Source organism: Mesoplodon mirus (assembly GCF_964341445.2).
Source record: "Mesoplodon mirus genome assembly, chromosome: 4".
Lineage (NCBI taxonomy): Eukaryota > Metazoa > Chordata > Mammalia > Artiodactyla > Ziphiidae > Mesoplodon > Mesoplodon mirus.
Genome location: NC_138979.1, coordinates 176,490,588 through 176,512,806, shown reverse-complemented (window position 1 = coordinate 176,512,806; position 22,219 = coordinate 176,490,588). Strand labels below are relative to the sequence as shown.

General features: G+C 38.7%; 1 protein-coding gene across 4 annotated transcripts in view; it reads left to right on the top strand.

The window, feature by feature from the left end:
• Positions 1 to 5,396: 5,396 nt before the first annotated feature.
• The window catches only part of TC2N (tandem C2 domains, nuclear), a 46,500-nt gene continuing 29,677 nt past the window's right edge, over positions 5,397 to 22,219 (top strand). Inside the window, exons 1-3 of one of the 4 annotated variants that reach the window (XM_082618693.1) lie at positions 5,397 to 5,643; positions 6,180 to 6,255; positions 21,189 to 21,311. In XM_082618693.1, coding sequence (XP_082474819.1) covers positions 21,245 to 21,311 — 67 coding nt within the window. In that variant the 5' untranslated portion in view covers positions 5,397 to 5,643; positions 6,180 to 6,255; positions 21,189 to 21,244. Of the gene's footprint in view, positions 5,692 to 5,807; positions 6,256 to 21,188; positions 21,312 to 22,219 lie in introns of those variants that run through there. The other 3 variants (XM_082618694.1, XM_082618691.1, XM_082618692.1) reach the window with 3 other exon arrangements.

Sequence of the window (22,219 nt, the reverse complement as noted above, 5' to 3'; positions counted from 1 at the left end):
AGTTGAAAGTCAGTTTCCATACTATGATAAATTCACACTATGTAACCAGTGGGCAAGTAACCACCTTTTTGGGGAGACCTCTACCGTGGAGTAATTTTTTGCCCAGATTTCTGTAGTTCCTACATATAACCCCACACTTTGCCTTTAATAATGGAAGGAAAGAAAGGTCCAATTCACATAATCCTCCTGTTGGGCAGCCAAGCACATGCATGGTGAACCAGAGGGCTTCAATCAGGGGAGCAGAACCACTAGATATTATTGATATAGGAATAAGATCTCACAGAATTATGGGAGAAACTGGGAAGTAAAGGAGAAAAAAAGAAAAAAACTCATCCCGCCACAAATAGTCCCTAGTTTATTCAGCTATGTGTTCTGTAGATTAATATACAGGCTCCTTGGTAAGATATTCAAGAGCCTTCAGAGCCTATCTTTGTATTCCTATCTTCCGTCACTCCTTAGTACATACTCTGAGTAACACTGAACTTCCTGAGGCTCACAGGGAAACCCTTCATAGCGCGTGAAAGTGACTGACAGGGGCTGATAAAGATGATGATGATGTGATGGTGACGCCATGCTTGTTTTCAAGTCAGGATGTCCACTTTTGGATCGGGTGGCCATCAGAGAGAGAGAAAAGAGCTGCGTATCCATAAAGATTTTTCGTTACCCATTTGGGACAAACTTAAAGTCTCTATGACCTTAATACTTTCTCTGATCAATTTTCGTGTTTCATGTTTCTCATGCAATGCCTAGAGCAGAAGAAGATGTTTTGTAGCATTTTGTGTAATCTCTATGTTATCATTTACGGCAATGTTAATCAAGGTAAGTAAAGCTAGCTGTTGGGGAAAAATGCCCCAGTATTAGTAGTTTACACAAAAAAGTTTGTTTTTCACTCACAACACAATCCAATCAAGATTAGTGGGTGGTGGGTGGAGTCAATCAGAAACCAGGACGTCTTCCATCTGGTTGCATTCTTAGCTTTAGCAATGGTTAACAATGGTTTAGCAATGGTCCAAGGTAGTCAAGGGACGGGAAGAGGCAGAGAGACTCCAAGCTTTTTTTTTTGTTTTTGCGGTACGCCGGCCTCTCACTGTTGTGGCTTCTCCCATTGCGGAGCACAGGCTCCGGACGTGCAGGCTCAGCGGCCGTGGCTCACGCGCCCAGACGCTCTGCGGCCATGGCTCACGCGCCCAGACGCTCTGCGGCATGTGGGATCCTCCCGGACCGGGGCACGAACCCGTGTCCCCTGCATCGGCAGGCAGACTCTCAACCACTGCGCCACCAGGGAAGCCCGAATTCGTATTCTTTTAAAGATTTGGTTTTCGTTCATTCAACAAATATTTGAGTGCTGCTACGTGTCAGGGGCTATGGTATGTGCTCAGAGAACAGGTGGAAGTCATAATTCCTGTTTATTGGTAACTCACATGGAATGAGTTTAGTAGAAAGAGGGGAAAAAAAGCCAATAATCGCAGTTAGTGAGTAGGTGCCATGATGGAGATATGGGTGGATTATGGCAGGAATGCTGAGGAAGGGCACCTCATTCACTTTCGGCTGGGTGTTGTGGAGTTTCATCTTCCAGAAGAGGTGATACTGCAGCTGAATGAACATGGACTTGCCAGTTGATATGCATAAAATGGAGGTAAAGAGAACAGTAGTGCAAATTTGGCACCTTTGGGAATTGCAATTAATTCAGAAGGTCAAAAATGTGTGGTGGTGGGTAGTTGCACGGGAGGCTGGAGAGGTAGGGCTGGATAAGTCACAAAGCATTTACAAACTGTCCTAAATGAAGGAAGAATGAAAAGGGATTAGGACAGGGATTAAGTGATTTGTCTCCATCAAATGAAATAATACACACAGCAAAATCTAAGCAGCAGTGTTACCCACATCAACCCAAATTTCTTTTTCTCCTTAGATCTGCCTCAAATAATGACATTAAACATTAAAAACACTAATGTTTAACATTAAAAAACAAACAAAAACCCACTCAGAATGTTGCAACATCCATCATTCTATGGGAAGAGGGAACACAAGGGCACAAGGAAAGGTGTACAATATCCTCCATTTGTATCAATGTAGCCTTTCCTCTGAAAGTGGAACAGGAAGGAGGGACATTTCGAAGAAAACAAAGGAAGTGGTTTCATTGTTTTCAAAGAACTATATCTGTCAGCAGAGTAGATTCTTCTAAGAAGCCTTTTTATTTTTAAATATTTATTTATTTATTTATGGGCTCCTTTTTGTCTGGATTCTTTTTTTTTTTTTTTTAAATAAATTTATTGGGCTTCCCTGGTGGCGCAGTGGTTGGGAGTCTGCCTGCTGATGCAGGGGACACGGGTTCGTGCCCCGGTCCGGGAGGATTCCACATGCCGCGGAGCGGCTAGGCCCGTGGACCATGGCCGCTGAGCCTGCGCGTCCGGAGCCTGTGGTCCGCAACGGGAGAGGCCACAACAGTGAGAGGCCCGCGAACCGCAAAAAATAAATAAATAAATAAATTAAAATAAATTTATTTATTTATTTTTGGCTGCGTTGTGTCTTCGTTGCTGCGCGCGTGCTTTCTCTAGTTGCGGCGAGCGGGGGTTACTCTTCATTGTAGTGCCGGTGCCACGGGCTTCTCATCGCAGTGGCTTCTCTTTGTTGCGGAGAACGGGCTCAACGTGCGCGCGCTACAGTAGTTGTGGCTCACGGGCTCTAGAGCGCAGGCTCAGTAGTTGTGGCGAACGGGCTTATTTGCTCCGCGGCATGCGGGATCTTCCCGGACCAGGGCTTGAAGCCCTGTCCCGTGCATTGGCAGGCGGATTCTTAACCACTGCTCCACCAGGGAAGTCCAAGAAGCCTTTTTAGATGGAAGAAAATTAGAAACAATTTGAGAAGCTCTTGTTTGGGGACTTCTGCATCAGTGAGGAGGTTGTTAAGGCTGTTCGGTCAGGGAACCAAGCGCCCAGTCCAGTTCAATAAGGACTATTGAGCGTTCATTCACTCTGTTCATGCAGCACACCCGAGTGACTTTTGTGCCCTGCACTATGATGTCAGGTGCTGCAGGGAGTCAAAGATAGGTAAAGGTCCTTGCCCTGGAGAAATAATACAGGAATCTAGAGGTTTCTAACCAAGGATGTGCTGTACTTAAGGGTCAAATGAGAGAGAGAGAAAGTATATATATATATGTGTGTGTGTAACAGGGAAGAGCCAAATCGGACTACATGTTGGATCTGTTTCTTTTACTTTAACCTTTGCATTCCGCTGCTTTTGTTCACTAAAAGGATACTGTCTATACATAATGGCCTGCCTAGGGGAACCCTGCCCCTCTGCCTGAGGGAAACATCCGGACCCTGTCCACCTGTGGATGGCTACACGAAAGAAGAAATTAACACATCCCCTCCCCCAGGTTGGCCGTTCCAGGGGATATTTGCAAAACTTATGGCCTTTTTACTTTACTTCCTCATCTCCTTACCCTCTCTGTGCTATAAAAGAAACTGGCATCCAAACCCCAGTAAGATGGTTATTTTGAGACTTTAGACTGCCCTTTTCTCGGTCTGCGGGCTTTCGAATAAAGTTGTATTCCTTGTCTCAACACCTCGTCTCCGATTTATTGGCCTGTCGTGTGGCAAGCAGAGTGAGCCTGGACTCCGTAACATATATATATATATATATATATATATATATATATATATATATATATATATATATCACAGAGTCATTTGACCCTTAAATAAAGTACATTATCTACATACTTTATATAATATATATTTTTAAAGCCTTGGAGTCTTAAGTCCAGAGTCAATCTTGATTCTATACTTGGGTAACCACAGTTTGTTTGACCCTCAATATTTTCAACTGTAAAATGAGGATAATAACAACTACATCACAGTTGCGAGGCTTAAATGAGGTGACTCATGTGAAAGCTTTGTGTAAACAGTACAGAACTTTGCAAACATTTGTAATAGAGTGAAAAATTACTGAAGGTGACTATACTAGGACTTAAAGCAGTGTTTATCCAAGTGTGTTAGTTGAAATATTAAGGCCCCAGGATGGTAACTGGCATTTCTCAAGAAGAGAGTTGTATGGTCTCGAGGAGAGGCAGAAACTTTACCCTCTTAGGGGTTCTGCCTGGAACTGAGAATTAAATTGACATAAATTAACAGCAGCAATGCATAAAGATTTTTTGCATGTACATGGGGGCACCCACAAGACAATGAAGACCAAAGAAGCAGTTAGAGCCGAACACAAACTAAGTTGGACAAAGTAGTAAATAATGAAAATGGGACAAAACAAAGGGGCTTGGGCTAGGGCAGTTAATAGTGGAGAAGTGGCTATGAAGATAAGGGTGAGTTTAACAAAGTTTGTTTGTATAGATTTCCCTCATCCCTGACTCGCATCTCTGGTGATAAGACTGTTTCTTTCCTCAGGGTAGCTGGAGGACATCGTTCACTTGGGAGTTCCATCTCCTGCTTTTGGGAAGAAAAAGGAAGATCAGAGGTCCTTCTTCCATCTGATTCTCAAGTGCCTTTAGCTCAAAATAATCTTTATGCCAAAGTGGCATATTTTGGGGTGGCATATTCTGTCACTCCTCAGGTCCAGTAAATTTGAGAAATACAGGATGATACAAAGTAAAACACAGTTCTTAGGCCTTGAATGCCTTGTCAACTCAAGGAGTAACTATATTGTGCCTCTTTCCCCAGATTAATTTGTTCTCGGGATCTAGGCCTCCTCTCCACCCCGACCCATCCCAACCCCCACTCCAGCATCTAGGGCCTGGAGATTAACAGAACCCATTTTGGGAAAGACTACTCTCCAGGAAGAAAATTATCGCCTTCAATTTACAATCCAGCAGCCTCTCAAAAGCTTAGCCATTCATCAACAGATAACCTAGGAATTCACTCAACAGCTTTCCAAGTACAGTGTTGAGATTTCCAGCAAGGAAGGCAAAAAAGGGCCAGTCAACTCCTTGCCAGGGTGCCAGAGGGATTTCCAGCATAGAATGGGGGTGGGGCAGGTAGTGGATACCTTTGGGATTCCTTCCAACGTACCTGCTGCTAGCAAAGCAGTAGGAAATGTAGAGTCACAAAAGTGAAGAGTTGCGAGCTGATTCTCAAAGACTTTATAATTAGGATGTAAACACTAAAGACCAGTAACACAACTAAGAAAAGTTTCTCTGCTTCCAGGAAGTTTCTCTGCTTCCAGGAAGTTTCTCTGCATGCAGAAATATCTTCTGGCAAGAGAAACTGCTCCTTCCTTCCCTATTCAAGGGGGTTCATCAGGTCAGCTGCTTTCCCACTATACCCCTCTCTATCTTTTATCTCCCGTCTGATCTCTCAACACACTCCAAACTCTGCCTGGCTTCATTTTATTCCCTTCCAGAGTGAGCATCCGAGAATTGCGGATGGCAGAAGCGAGGAGGCGATGAGCCGAGGGCGCAGGCGCCTGGCGCTCAGGTACACTGACGGGCGGCCCCACCCCGTCCCGCCCCTCGGCTTGCACCTCCCGACGGGCGGGGCGGACCTGGGGAGGGCGGGGCAGATCTGGCGGAGCGGACCTGGGGGGCGGGGGCGGAAAACCTGGAGAGGGGGCGGGGCCTCGGGGCGCGGCCGCGCGAGGTGACCGGATCGCGCTTCCCGCGGGCGACAACGCCAGAGCGCTCACTGCCTCGAGCAGGTAACTGGGCGCCTCAGCGTGCTGTGAGGCGGGGGCTCCCCGAGAGCGGCGCGTGGAGACCCCGGGGACACGGCGGGGGAGAGAGCCGGGGGTGGGGGGGCTCAGGTGTGGGGTCGCGGGTGCTTCCCCGGGCGAGCAGCGTGGCGCGGGCCTCGAGCGGCCGCTTGCCTGCCCTCCCGGTGGGACTCGTGGACGGCACAGTAGCCTCGTCGGCCCCAGCCTCGCGGGGCCGAGTCTCCTCAGCGACGCCTGCTCTCCGGAGGCCTGAGGGAAGTTTGGGGCCCGTCGACAGCCGCTATCTCCGAGGCCGGGAGGGCAGGGACTCGCTCTGTGGGAGCACGGTGGGCTGTAGGTCCGCTGGGTTTACCGGTCCGCTCGTTGGGACCCGCGGGCCGGACGGAGGGGAGACCCCAGCCCCGGCGGGGCCGGCCGCGCGCCGTGCTCCCCGCCTTGAGCGTGCGCTTGCGACCGCCGGCCCCAGGTGGGTTCTGGCCTCTGGGTTAAGAGGAAAGCGAACGCATTTCCTTTGCCTGGAGAGTCCGACGAGAACCGGTTAGCGGATGGTTTTTAATCTGTGAAGTTTCTGAAACTTTTTGAAGCGGCGAAGGGCTGGTAAACATCACTTTGTTTTGGTTTTTGCAAAACATGAATTATCTACCCAGCTAGGTTTTTAGATTTGGTTTGTATCTATCTCCCCCAATTTTTTTTCCTTCTTCTTTCTTTACTATGGTTTTCTTTAAATCAAGGAAGTACTGTGCATGAATCGTGGGTATGTCGCATACAGGTGGACGTGCAGGTATAGGCAAGATAGATGCCAAGCCAAAAACATTGATTCCTTTAGAGTGCTTAAAATACAGCATGTAAAAGGATTGCTTTCGTATTTAAAATATACTGATACTCACTCCAGGTAGGCAGTTATTAGAGGTGTTTTCCCTGATTGATACTGTTAAAAATAGCCTGGAAATATTAAGAGTTAATAGCAACACCACCGCCTACTTATACCAATTTAATATTTCGATATGGAACTTTATCACGGCTAAGAATTGCTCTTTCGGGAAGGAGAGATTTATATTGCTTGACTTTGAGAGCTGGGATTCGAGGAGATTTGGTTTTTTATCATATTTTGTATTTTATAGTTTTTGCTAATGACTTTGAGTGTCTTCGTAACTGGGGGAAAAAAACCTTCATAAAAATTTGCTTTTTTTTTAACCCTTGAAGAAGAAAAAATTTTAAGTTCCTCTTGTATTTTATTGGCTCCACTTGAGTTATAATTGTGTATTCACAATAAAATTGAGGGGCTAATTCAGGTTGAGAAAAAATGAGTTTGTGATTCTTGTAGGGCCCCTGGCTGAGCTGCCTAGTTGGCAGTTTGATATGTTGGTAGCGGGATTTTCTGAAGTCAGGATCAGAGTTGTGAATGTTGGAACCACCCATGGATTTGTGATAGTTAATCTTGTGAGAGTGGAAGAAAACATTCCAGTAAGTAGAGTAAGAAGAGAGGAAGACCAAGATGGAAAACACCAGGACTTAATTGATGGGTAGAGACAGCCAAGGAGACCAAGGCGGAACATTCAGGAAAGAAGGAAGCAAACTAACAGACAGTGGTGTCCTAGAAGCCAGGAGATGGAAGAGTTTTCATAAGGATAGAAATCTATTTTAGGGTCAGATGAGTCAGAGGAATCAGGAAGATTGGGGCTGATAAAGTGCCTATTGGTTTTGGTAGTTAGGAGTATGTCATTGAACTCAACAAACATAATTTAAGTAAAATGATAAGGATGGAAGCCAAATTTGAAGGACTTTGAGGAGTAAATAGAGGATGAATAAATAAAGATAGTCAGAGTAGAATCCTTATTTTGAGACACAGAGATTTGAAGGAGGAGTGATAGGGTGGTAGAGTGATAGGGGAGTTTATAGTCAGATTGGAAAGAATATAAGGCCAATAGAATACTTTTATGTTAAAGTGCATCACCCAGCATGGGAAGCTGACAGCAAGTTGCTGTGCATATTGACTAGAACTGTAATGTTTAATCTCCCCAATTCAAATTATGAACACTATTTTAGTAGTATTTTGGTCTGTTGGGTTCAGGTGTTTTTATCAGTGTCAAAGTCACACTTTAACAAACTGTTGGACTGTATTTCACCTGAGTTCCAGTACTTAGATACTTTCAGCTTACTTTTGTCATGTGATTTTTCTAGTGTGTATTTCAATGGCTCTTCTAAAAATCTTACGTAGGTATCAGACATTTTGGCTAAATCAGAATTCATGAGGCACACATCAGGGCCTTTGCTTCAATTATTATTATACATTTAAAGGAAAATGCTCTTAGATGAAAATTTCTTTATGAGTTTCACTCCAGTCTTCGTTGAGGGTTTAATTTTTGTTGTTGTTGTTCGGGCAGTAGTTTTATGTGTATGTTCCTTAGGATATGAAAAGAATGGCTAAAAATAGAAAAGGTAATCAAGTGTTGATAAGGATGTGGAACAACTGGAAACTCTTGTACTCTGCTGGTAAAAGTGTAAATTGGTGGCAGTATGTATTAAAGTGAAACATATGAATAAATTATGCCCAGACTATACCTGAAAAAATTCTAGAAACTGCAAACTAAAGTAACAGAAGACAGATAAGTGGTTACCTGAGGGGGGGGAGTGGCAAGGGAAAGAAAAGGGGGATGGATTCAAAGGGGGTATGACGAAGCTTTTAGGGATGGTGGATGTATTCATTGGTATATTAGTTTTCTTGATTGTGAAGATGCTTTCACCACTGTATACATATGTCTGACTCATGTAATTGTACATTTTAAATATGTGCAATTCACTGTAAGTCAGTACCTCAATAAAGCTGTAAAAAAAAAGTAAATAAAAATAGAGAGTAAAAAGTGAATTCCCTGGCGGTCCAGTGGTTAGGACTCCATGCTTCCACTACAAGGGGCATGGGTTCGATCCCTGGTCTGGGAACTAAGACGCTGCACGGCCGAGGCAAAAACCAAAACCAAACTAAAACAAAATACGGAGTAGAAGAAGACATACCATTTAAGTATATTTATTTCTTTTAAATATTATAGTTATCTCAGGATGATGGGGTTATTGATAATTTTAATTTTCTTCATATAGTTTTATGTATTTTTCATATTTTCTACCACAACATGTATTTGCTTAATTTTTATTTTTTTTTAATTTTTTTTTAACTTTTTATTTTATATTGGAGTATAGTTGATTAACAATATTGTGATAGTTTCAGAGTGATTCAGTTATACATGTATCTATTCTTATTCAGATTCTTTTCCCATTTAGGTTGTTACTGTGTTTGCTTAATTTTTAAGTGAAAAATTATTTCATATGTGCAGTATAGTACTTTTGACACATCTACAGACTTAGAGAATACAAATAAAACAAATGCCCGGTACCTATATCATGCGTTAGAAATAATACATAATATTTTTGAAGCCCTAATTGTATCTTTCTCCCTGATTGTGTCTTTCTCTTTCCATGTTCCTTGATTTTCTGTAGAGTTTTACTACATACATAGGTATTCATAAGTAATGTAGTGTTTAGTTTTGTTTATTCCATGACTTTTTGGGTGCACAAATTATGAGATTCATCTGTGTTGCTGTGTTATGGTTCATTTGCTTTTTTTGCTATTCTGTTATGTGAATTTACAGCTGTTTATCCATCCTCCTGTTAATGGATATTTAGGGTGTTTTCAGTCTTCTTTTTTAAAATTTAATTTTACTTTTTGCCATTGAAAGCTGTTTTGTTATTAATGTCCAATCTGTGTTTCTCTGTGTCCATTTTCAAGAATTTCCTGTGTTTTTTGCCTAGGAGTAGAGTTGTGGATCTTCAGTTTTGCTAGATAACGCTGAATTGCTTTGTAAAGTGGTTGTGCCAGTTTATACTCTCACAATCAGTGTACGAAGTGTTCACTTTGTTCCCTTTCTCAACAACATTTGAGACATTTGTACATTTGTAATTATCTGAATTTTTTCTTTTCAACAATCTGGTAGATGAGAAATGGTAGGGTTTAATTTACATTTCTTTAATTACTGATGATGTTGAACCTTTCATAGTTCCTATTCAATGGGATGGCTGTTTATGTTTTTTTGCCTGTTCTTAATTTTTTTGTCTTTTTGAAATTGATTTCTAGAATATATATATATATATATTTTTTTTTTTTCTGGGTACTAATCCCTTGTCAATTATGCACGTGACAGATATCTTTTTCCCAGTAAGTAGCTTGTCTTTCACTTTCTTTATAGTGGTTTTTTTTTTTTTTTCGGTACGCGGGCCTCTCACTGTTGTGGCCTCTCCCGTTGTGGAGCACAGGCTCGGGACGCGCAGACTCAGCGGCCATGGCTCACGGGCCCAGCCGCTCCGCGGCATGTGGGATCCTCCCGTACCGGGGCACGAACCCGTATCCCCTGCATCGGCAGGCGGACTCTCAACCACTGCGCCACCAGGGAAACCCTATAGTGGTTTTTGATAGACCCATTCTGTAGTTTAATGTAGTTGAATATGTCGGCCTTTTCCTTATGGTTTGTTCTTTTGACATCTTGTTTTAACAAATCTTTCCCTTCCCTGAGGTCATAAAGATATAGTCTGATATTTTCTTCTAAAAGCTTTAAAATTTTGCCTTTCATATTTGTGTCCTTAGTCCACGTGAAATTGATTTTTGTGTGGTGTGAAGTGGGGATCCAGTTTCATTTTTTTTTTCCATATAGGTTGTCAGTTTTTCTCAACATAGTTTATTGAATATTCTGTTTTTCCTCTCAGTAATCTATAAGTATCATATGTCAAGTTTCCATACATATGTTCATATGTTTTGGGGCTGTTCTTTCTTTGATCTCATTGTGTATTCTTGCTGCAATCTTACTTTTACTTTAGTTGTAAAAGAGCCTCCATACCTAAGAGACAGGTCACCCACCCATGCTTCTTTTAAAACTCAAAGTTTAATTTTTTTCTAAAGTAAACTTTTCATCTTAGTATACAGGAGTATGTTATCTAAGTCTTAAATATCTACTGTATTCATCTGAGGTCACAAGTACTTCTAAAGCTACTTTATTGTGGATTATATTAGGCTGTCTTTAGTTTTTGCAAATCCTGTCCTAACTCCCTAGAGTTAACTTCAACTTGAAAAGTAAATATTGGATTCGCATTTTTGGAATATAGTTAAGACATTTGGAAAAACCTTCACACTGAATATAGCTGTATTTAAAAAAAGAATAGCTGTATTTAAAAATTTTTTAAGGTAATTAGGATTTAATATGTCAAAATCTAAGAGAAAGCTGAAAATCTGAGAGACTATAGGAGCCCTTAAGTCTTATTTGCTTTGAGGGTATTTGCTAAACTGAGGGAACTTGATTGGATTTGAGTAAGAATTTGGTAGATTTGTAGGACCGGAGGTATAATTAGAAGTCAGCCCAGGGCTCATTCAAGGTTAGCTAACAAGAGACTTTCTGCCCATAATTCTGGAATCCCAAAGGTCTTCGATATCATGGAAAGGATGAAAACTCAACCTCCTTCAAGGATCTGCAAGGAAAATTGTCTTGAGGCCAAGTAAAGCAGAAGGGGAAAAAACCTGTCCTTGGGCAGTTGTAACTACCAGATCATGAGGGAAGTACACATCACCTTGGTGGTCTAAAAAAATTTCAAGATGTGAATTTTAAAAAATCTTTTTTTTTTTTAGATATAATTCATATGCCATAAAATTCACCCTTGAGAGTGTATAATTCAGTGGGTTTTCATATGTTCACAAAGTTGTACAACCGTCATCACTATCTAATTCCAGAACATTTTTATTACCCCCAGAAAAAAACCTTATACCCATTAACAGTCATTCCCCATTTCCCCTTTTTCCCTCAACCCCTGGCAAACTCTAATCTACGTTTGTCTGTATGATTTGCTTATTTTGGGCATTTCATATGAATGAAATCATACAATATGTCTTTTGTGTCTTATTTCACTTGGCATAGTCTTTTCAAGGATTATTCATGTTTACCATGAATCAGTACTTCATTCTTTTTAATGGCTGAATAATAGTCCATTGTATGGTTAATACCACGTTTTGCTTTCCCATTCCTTAGTTTGATGGTTATATCCACTTTTGGGCTATTATGAATAATGCTGCTATGAACATTTGCATACAAGTTTTTGTATGGAAATGTATTTTCCATTTTCATAGGAAATATATTTTCATTCTCCATTTACCTACAAATGGAATTGCTGGGTCATATGGTAATTCTTTGTTTGTTTTGAGGAACTGCCAGACTGTTTTCCAAAGCAGATACACCAGTTTTCATTCCTACCAGCAATGGGTTCTAGTTTCTCCATCCTCATCAGCATTTATTTTTGTCTGTCTTTTGTGTGTGGAGTGGTATCTCATTGAGGTTTTGATTTGTATTTCCCTAATGACTGATGCTGTTGAGCACCTTTTCGTGTCTTTATTGGCCAATTGTCTATTTTTGGGGGGGGCGGGGAATGTCTGTTCGCATCCTTTGCTCATTTTTAAATTGGGTTATATGTCAAGGCATGAATTTAAAATGACATAGTAAACAAATGCAAATATTCTCTGTAAGAGTATACTTTCATCTTTGGCTTAAGAAAAGTCCTACCAGTAAAGTTTTGAGGTCAATGGATAATTTGTCAAAGATAACCAAGTGCACATGGAAATAAGACAACCTGAAGAAGAATCAGCAGAAACAATAGACATGTAGAAGAAAACTTGCAAAGGCTTATGTATTGTAATTACTAGTTGTTATTAAAATAACCATGATGGGCTCTATTTAAGTAAGTAAAAGGCACGTTTGAAAATATATGCAGGGAGCAGGAGTCTGAAAAGTGACAGAGGTACAAAGCTGGTTGAAAAGAGGAATTGAATGTAATTTCTATTAATGAAAAATGCAGTAATAAAAACTCAAAACTCATTTGTTAAGTTTAACCACAGATAAGGCAATTAGGCAAACCCCAAGAGAGAATGAACTAACTGGAATATAGATCAGAATAAATCATTCATAATATAGCTCAAAGATACAGAAATGGAAAATATAAGAGATGAAGATACATGAAAATTAGAATGATCAGAATGAGAAGTTATAGTGAGAAAGTCTAGTAAGTGGAGTTCCTGAAAGAAAAGAAATAGAGAATAGGCAAAAGCAATATTTAAAGAGATAATGAATGAGAATTTTTTAGTACTGGAAAATCTACCAGTACAGGTGGAAAGACACTAATCACAGATTGGTTATTCAGGTATACCACAATTTGTTTATTCACCTGTTGATGAACATTTGATAGTTTCTGGTTTTTGGCTTTTGCACATAGAGTTGCTATGAACACTAATGCACCGGTCTTTGTATGGACATAAGATTTCTTTTTTCTTGAGTAAATACCTAGGAATGAAATGTCTGGATCATAGGGTAGGTGTATGTTTAACTTAAACTACCAAACTATTTTATATTCTCACCAGTTGAATATGAGAGTTCTACTTGTTCTACATGCTTGTAAACACTTGGAATGGTCAGCCTTTGCAATTTCATCATTTCTAATAAGTGTGTGTCATTATCTCATTGTAGTTTTAATTTACATTTCCTTAATGAATAATGGTTTTGAATATGTTTTTTTGTACTTTTTATGTACTTTTTTTGCCACTTGGAGAAGTGTCTGTTCAAATCCTTTTTAAATTGTGTTATTTTTCTTTTTATTATTGAGTTGTAATAGTTCTTTTTATATTCTGGATATAAGACCCTTATTGGATGTATGATTTGCACATATTTTCTCCCATACTCTAAGTTGTCTTTTCACTTTTTTTTTTAATTTAAAAATTTTTTTTAAATTTATTTTTTGGCTGCATTGGGTCTTGGTTGCTGCACGCGGGCTTTCTCTAGTTTCGGCAAGCGGGGCCTACTGTTCATTGCAGTGCGCGGGCTTAGTTGCTCCGCGGCATGTGGGATCTTCCCAGACCAGGGCCCAAACCCATGTCCCTTGCATTGGCAGGCGGATTCTTAACCACTGTGCCACGAGGGAAGCCTGATGGTGTCTTCTGAAGCACAACATTTTTACTTTTGATTAAGTCTAATATATCAATTTTTTCCTTTTTAAAAAATAAATTTATTTATTTTTGGCTGTGTTGGGTCTTCATTGCTGTGCACAGGCTTTCTCCAGTTGTAGCTAGCGGAGGCTCCTTTTCATTGTGGTGCGCGGGCTTCTCCTTGCGGTGGCTTCTCTTGTTGCGGAGCATGGGCTCTAGGCGCATGGGCTTCAGTAGTTGCAGCATGCGGGCTCAGTAGTTGTGGCTCGTGGGCTTAGTTAGTTGCTCCGCAGCATGTGGGATCTTCCCGGACCAGGGCTCAAACCTGTGTCCCCTGCATTGGCAGGCGGATTCTCAACCACTGCACCACCAGGGAAGCCCTCAAATTTTTCTTTACTTGCTTGTGCTTTTGGTGTCTTATCTAAGAAATCATTGCCAAGTTCAAGAAGAATTACTCCTATGTTTTCTTCTAGCAATTTTGTAGTTTTAGCTCTTACATATAGACTTGGATCAATTTTTACTTAGTTTTTGTGTACAGTGTGAGATAGTTGTCCAAATTCTTTTTTTTTTTTTTTTTTTTTTGCATGTGGTTATCAGTTGTCCCAGCACCCCTTGTTTGAAAAGACTATTCTTTTCCCTTTAAAGTTTTTTGGCACCTTTGTAAAAATCAACTGACCATACATGTAAGGATTTATTTCTGGGTTCTCAGTTTTATTGCATTGACCTATATGTCTGTCCTTATGCTGATAACAGTCTTGATTACTGTAGCTTTGTAGTAAATTTTCAGGTCAGGAAGTATGACTTGCAACTTTGTTCTTCTTTTTCAAGATTGTTTTGGCTACTCTGTGTCTTTTGCATTTCCATGAGTTTTAGGATTACCTTTTCAGTTTCTGTAAAGGAGCTGGAAGGGATTTTTTATATGGATTGTGTTGAATCTGTAGACCAGTTTGGGGAGTATTGACATCTTAACAATATTATGTCTTACATTCCATGATCATGGAAGTCTATTCATTTATTGATGTTTCCTTTTTTTTTTTTTGAAGACTTTATTTTATTTTTTTAAATTTTCTTTATTTTTTTTGGCTGTGTTGGATCTTAGTTGCAGCACGTGGGATCTTCACTGAGGCATGCGGGATCTTTTTCGTTGCGGTGCGTGAGCTCCTTGTTGCAGTGCACGAGCTTCTCTCTAGTTGTTGTGTGTGGGTTTTCTCTCTCTAGTTGTGGCGCGTGGGTTCAGAGTGTGTGGGCTCTGTAGTTTGCAGCACGCGGGCTCTCTAGTTGAGGTGTGTGAGTTCAGTAATTGTGGCGTGTGGGCTTAGTTGCCCTGTGGCATGTGGGATCGAACCCACATCCCTTGCATTTGACTGGGGATCGAACCTGCATCCCCTGCATTGGAAGGTGGATTCTTTACCACTGCACCACCAGGAAGGTCCCTATTGATGTCTTCTTTAATATCTTTTAGTAATGTGTTGTAGTTTTCAGTGTGCAAGTCTTACATTTCTTTTGTTAAGGTATTCCTAGGTATGTTAGGGTTGTTTTTTTTTTTTCTTTTTCCTTTTTTGCCTGTTATTATGAATGGAATGGATTTCTTAATTTCATTTTTAGACTGTTCATTGTTACTGTATAGAAACATAACTGATTTTGGGTATTGATCTTATATCCTGCTACTGTACTCAACTTGTGTATTACTTCTAGTAGGTTTTTAGTGTATTCCTTTGACTCTTTATTTACAAGACCATCGTTGGTCTGTAAATAGAGTTTTACACCTTCATTTCCAATATGGATGCCTTTTATATCTTTCTAGCCTAGTTGCCCTGGCTAGAATATCTATTACAGTGTTGAACAGAAGTGGTGAGAGTGGATCCTTATCTTTTGCCTGGGTTGAGAGGGAAAGCATTCAGTCTTTTAGCAATTACTATGATGTTAGCAGTAGATTTTTCATAGATGCTCTTTATTATGTTGAGAATATTCTCTTCTATTCCTAGTTTGCTCAGCTTTTTAAAATCATGAATGAGTGTTGGATTTTCAAATCTTTTTTTGGTATCCACTGAGATGATCATGTAGTTTTTGTCCCTTATTCTACAATATAATGTATTATGTGAATTGATTTTCAGATGTTAAACCAATGTTGTAATCCTGGGATAAATCTCACTTGTTTATGATATATAATTCTTTTTATAATTTGCTGGATTCAGTTTGCTAGTATTTTGTTTGCTAGATTTTTGTGTCTATATTTATGAAGAGTATTCATCCTTTTACTTTTAACTTATTTGTGTCTTAATATTTAAAGTATGTTTAAGTCACATATACTTGGGTCATGCTTTTTTTTCTATCCAATCTAACAATCTCTAACTTTTAATTGGCATACGTAGAGCATCCACACTTAGTGTGGTTATTGATATGGTTAGGTTTAAATCAATCATCTTGCTTTTTTTCTGTTCATCCCATCTGTTCTTTGTTTACCCTTTCTTCTTTTTATGCTTTTATATCAATTGAGTATTTTAGGGGTATGATTCCATTTGATCTCCTTTGTTGGCTTATTAATTGCACCTCTGTTTTCTTACTTTAGTGGTTACTATAGAGTTTACAGTACATATTTTTAACTTCCCACAGTCTACCTTCAAATGGTGTTATATATACCACATCACATCTTCTACAAGGACCTTACAATAGAATACTCTCTTCTTCCCTGCTGGCCTTTGTGCTGTTGATGTCCTGCATTTTACTTTTACATATGGTATAAACCTCACATCACCATGTTATTATTTTTGTCTAAGCATCAGTAATCTTTTATAATAAATCTTACATATTTATCTGTGGTACTCTCAATTCTTTGTGTGTGGGTTTATATTTCATCTGGTATTATTCTTCTACCTGAAGGATGTCCTTGAACACTTCTTGTAGTATGGATCTGCTGGTGGTGCATTCATTCAATTTTTTATGTCCAAAAAACTCTTTGTCACTTGCTTTTTTGAAAGAGTTTCTTCAGGTATCAAATTAGATGTTGATAGTTTTTTGTTTTTTCCTTTCAATACTTTAAGGATTTTTGCTCCACTGTTTCCTTACTTGTATTGTTCCTAATGATAACTATGCTGCTATTGTATCACTGTTCCTATGTATATAACATGTCTTTTTTTTCCAGCTGCTTTTAAGATTTCCTCTTCATCACCAGTTTTGAGCCATGTTAATATGATGTGCCTTCGCATAGTTTACTTCATACTTCCTGAGCTTAGTGTTTGTTGTTTCTTAGACCTGAGTTTTGTAGATACCATATTTGGAAAATTTTAGTTTTATTTCTTCAAATATTTTTTCTGCTTCCCCCCATCTTCATGAATTTCAATTACATGTATATTAGGCTGCTTGAAATTGTCCTATGGGTCACAGATGCTCTTTTCATTTTGTTTTTATTCTTTTTTTCTCTCTGTATTTCATTTTGGGTCTCTTATTGCTGTACTTTATTGTTTCTTTTGCAATATCTAATCTGCTATTAATCCCATCCAGTTTATTTTCCATCTCAGACATTATAGTTTTCATCTTTAGAAGTTGGGTTTGCATCTTTTTTTGTATCTTCCACGTTTCTATTTAACTTTTTGAACATATAGAATCACTTATAACTATTTTGATGTCCTTAACTGTTCATTTCATTGCTGTGTTGTTTTCAATAGATTGATTTTTCTCCTCATAATTTTTTGCCCCTTCTTTGAATGTCTGGTAATTTTTTATTGGCTGCTACGAGACAATGTAAATTTTACCTTGCATGCTATATATTTGTAGATTTCTGTAATTATTTTTTGCTTTGGGACATAGTTAAGTTTCTTAGAAATAGTTTGATCCTTTTGAGTCTTGATCTTAAGATTTGTTAGGTCAGACTAGTCTTTAGTTTAGGGCCATTTATTCCCCACCACTGAGGCAAGAAAGACTCTCTGAGTCCTCTCCTCAGTATCCTGTGTGAGGTTTTTCCAGTTTTGTTGGTGGGGACAGGCATTATTACTGACCTTGGTGAGTGTTGTTATGGTCTTTTAACTTTTTCTGGTGGTCTTCCCCCAGTCTTGTGTAGTTTTCTTGCATGCATTCTCTGATCAACACTCTGCTGAATACTTAAGTGGGACCCTCTACTGATGTCTATGCTTCTCTCTGTGTACACATCTCTACTCTCCAGTAATCTGTACAAACTCTAGCTCCCTTATTCTTATTTATATAAACTTGTTTCCTTTTCTGCATCCCTCTCCTATCTTCTCCAATTCATTTTGGATGACTCAAGGCTGTCCGCTTTGAAAACTACCCCCAGAAGTAGTAATCATTTTTAACCAGTCCTCTCACATTCCCCTCATGATTAATGTTAAGTATTTGCAAGCTTACTGGGGTCAGAAATGTTGTTTGATGAGTATGTTAGGAGCTTTTATATGAGCTAGTTATTATACTTTGTTTCCTTATCTATCAACTATGTATTTGCTGAGTTCCTGCTAAATTCCCAGCATCATACAAGGTTCTGAGTTTTAAGTAGAAAGTGAGTATAACATTGTTTCTGAAAAGTTTTTATTCTAGTAGGGGAGATAGAACAGGTGTCATGAAATGTCATGAAAAATGTAAAACTTTTTAAAAATTCACTAGATGTTTAAAGATGAGAGTAATTAGTATGATCTGGGTGGTCTGGGAATGCATCCTCTAAACAGACTGAAAAGGGCCTTTGAAAAATGTATAAATTAAAAAAACCCCAGAAATCAGTTACAAGGTATAATGGAAGAAAAGGTGCCATTTAGCCAAACAAATTTCATAGGCATACACTAAACAAGAAAAGTTCAAAATTTATGAGGAAAATTGTAAAAAAAAACTCCCAAAGATACAAACATAAACTTGACTTGAACAAATATTCTGAATAGGAAGACTCAACATCCTAAAGATGTCAGGTTTTTCTAAAATAATTTATAAATGTAACATGATCCCAATAAAAATGTCATCAGATTTTTTTCCTCCTATGTCTGGACAGATTATAAAGTTTATTTGTAGGAACAGATAAGCAAGCATAGCTAGCAGAACTTTGAAATTGAAGAACAGTAAGGATGGGAGGCTAGCCCTGCTAGATAATGAAACATATTATAAGCCATGATAACTTTTAAAATGTGGTATTGGTTCAGGAATACAGATCAACTGAATAGAAGATATAAAACCAAAACTCAATGGTGGGACTTCCCTGGTGGTGCAGTGATTAAGAATCCACCTGCCAATGCAGGGTACAGGGGTTTGATCCCTGGTCCCAGAAGATCCCACATGCCGTGGAGCAACTAATCCTGTGCGCCACAGCTACTGAGCCCGTGCACCACAACTACTGTAGCCCACGCGCCTAGAGTCCGTGCCCCACAACAAGAGAAGCCACTGCAATGAGAAGTATGCGCACCACAACGAAGAGTAGCCCCCAATCGCCGCAACTAGAGAAAGCTCGAGCACAGCAACGAAGACCCAACACAGCCAAAAATAAAATAAATGAATGAATTAATTAAAAACCAAAAACAAAAACCCAGTGGCATATAGAAATTTAGTCTATAATAAAAGCAGCATCCTAAAATCAATGAAAAAAATAGGAATTTTTAATAAGTGGTGTTTGTGATACTGGGATAGTCAATTGAGGAAAGCTAGGATTGGATTCACTTCTCATACTGTACCAGGAAGTACAGTATTCACACACTTATATATGTATGTATATGTGTATATATGCATATTTGTATATACAATACACACTCACCCTCCTTTTTTGCATAGCAAAAAACACCATCATCAGAGTAAATCAATTTCACTAGTAAATCAAAGTGAAAAGAGGACGACAAACTGGAATAATGTTTGCTGCTTCCATTATGGACATTGCATTAATCTCTCAAATTTATGAAAATCCTCTAAAACTGGGGAAGAAAAGTACCAATAACTTTATAGAAAGATGGGTAAGAGATATAATGAACAGTGAGTTCATAGAGACAAATACATATTAGCCTTTATATGAAAAGGTGCCCAACCTGATTTATAATAAGAGGTGCAAATTAAAACAGCACAAGATATAATTCCTTTCCTATCATATTGGCAAAAGTCCAGCATATGACAAATATTCTCTTGGTGATAGATACAGGTACTCTCATACATTGCTACTGGGAATGCAGAATGGTACAACTTTAGAGAGAAATTTAGCAGTATTAAACAAAATTACACATATATTTACCTTTTGACCTAGTAATCCTATCTCCAAGAATCTGTCTTACAGATATATACTGGGAAATAACTGAAAATATGTGTATACAAAGTTACTGTGTCACTATTTCTAACAGCAAAAGACTGGAAACAGTCAAAATGTTGATCTTGATTTGAAGAAAACAACTATTAAAAAATATTTCACCATAGGGGAAATTTGAACATTGGGTAGTTGATTATCTTAAACTTTTTAGATGTGATTATGTTATTATGGTTATGTTAAAAGAGAGTACCTTTTAGAAATACTTGACATGTTACAACCCATTACAGTTACTGTTTATTTTGGTGCTCAAATTGTTTAGCCAGTAGAACCCCTTGGAGTTAACTCTTGAGTCCTTCAGCCACATCTTTCAGAGATAATTACTTAAATATTTATGAGCGAGATTATGTGATTGGAATATTTTTCAAGATAATCTGAAGGACAGGGTTAGTAGAGAGAGAAAGACGAATTAAGATTTGCCTTGAGTTGATCATTGTTTAGGTGGTAGGGGTTTTGTTATACTATTGTATCTTCTTTTGTATGCATTTGAAATTTCCCATGAAAAATGTACAGGTAGTAGGCATAAATGAAAAGAGTGCATTTGGAACAAAGTCATTGAGGCCAAGGTAGGCAATTGGCTTCTTATACAATTTTATGTTCCTGGTAAATTTAAAACAGACTCTTCATTTCCACTATATCTTATTTGTGGTTTAGTTAGCTGGTATGTGTGTGTGTGTGTGTGTGTGTGCGCGTGTGTGTGCGAGAGAGAGAGAGAGAGAGAGAGAGAGAGAGAGAGAGAGACAGAGAGTTTAGAGAGAGAGACAGAGAGAGACAGAGAAAGAGAGTTTTAGATTTTTCTGTTAGTGTAATTCTCAGTATTAAACTAACTCATAAAATACGAAGTTGTTTGTTTATTGGCCCTCATTCATTATAGGGCCTTTGGATTACCAAAAGAATCAATTTGGAGGAAGTGAACATTTTCTCACACATTCTATGAGTGTCACATTTTCTTGCAAATTTTATTTGGACATTGATTTAGATATATCAGTCGAAAGAGAAAATGAAGAGTGGAATTTTTTTCAGATTTAACGTTAAGATTGTTCATTTAGTAATTTTTAAGCATGTCATTTTAATAGCTTATAAGGAGTCTAGGTTATATAAAATTGCATAAAGGAACAAAAATCTATTTTGCTCTAGACATTTTTGCTTTGGAGCCCTCATTATGTCTTAGAAAGACAGATAATGTGATTTATTTAATAATATCTAATGATATTAAGCATGATCATGTTAACTTGTTTTCTATTCTACCAACAGATTAATATTAAAATTGGAAATTTGTATCTTTTGCTGGATATTGGAGATTGAACGTAATGGCAACAGAATTTATAAAGAGTTGCTGCAGAGGATGTTTCTATGGTGGAAAAGAAAAGCACAACTGTGAGTTTTGCTTTGTTTTGATTTCAACATTTATTTAATGTTTTCTTTATTTGTGACATTTTGTGATATAAATGTAAATGAGACATGTTTCCTAACTTCACGGGGGAGGCAGAAACATAAATATAAGGCACACTAGCTCAGTATGAAAGTACCTTGGAGCATAGGGGAGAGAGAGATGAATTCAACTCAGGAGACACTCTAGGACATCACCACAAAGAAGATGATCCATGGTATGGAAGTCTGAAGAGGATTTTAGCAAGCTGAGTGGGAAGAAGGGAGTAAGAGAAGGTGAGAATTAGACATGAGTATTACAGGTGGATGAAATAGTATGGGCAAAAGTAGGGAGAGAAGTATTTGGGGGATAACATACTCTGGCAAATGTTTTAACTTAAATACAGAGAATTTCCAATTTACGAACAATGCATTAAAAAGTGCCTTTCATGAATGAATGAATGACCAATAGAGAAGAGACCTGTAACTTTATCAAGACCCACATTTATCAAGGACTCCTGGAGATTTCGCTTTCTATTGCATGGTTTCCTCAGCTCTTCAAGGTTATGACTGGAACTTTATTTTTCTCTGGCTCTTTCTTATATATCTGTGTCTAAAGCATAGCTTCTTAGTATGTTTTTGAGTATGAAGGCTTCCTTTTTGCAATAAAACATTTCATAAGTTCCAACACAATAGTAATTGTACTTCCATTCAGTCTATAGACGGTACTAACTGTACATGAAGATTAGCTCTAGGTGTCCCTTACCTCCCCATCCTAAGTCACACAGCTTAGGAATCACATATCTTTCAAGATAATGGACAAAATAGGTCATAGAAGCTAGTACAGGGAGAGTCGATATTATTTTAGGGTCAAAGTACATTTTATTTTGTGGTTTGGTAAAGATTTTTGTAGACTT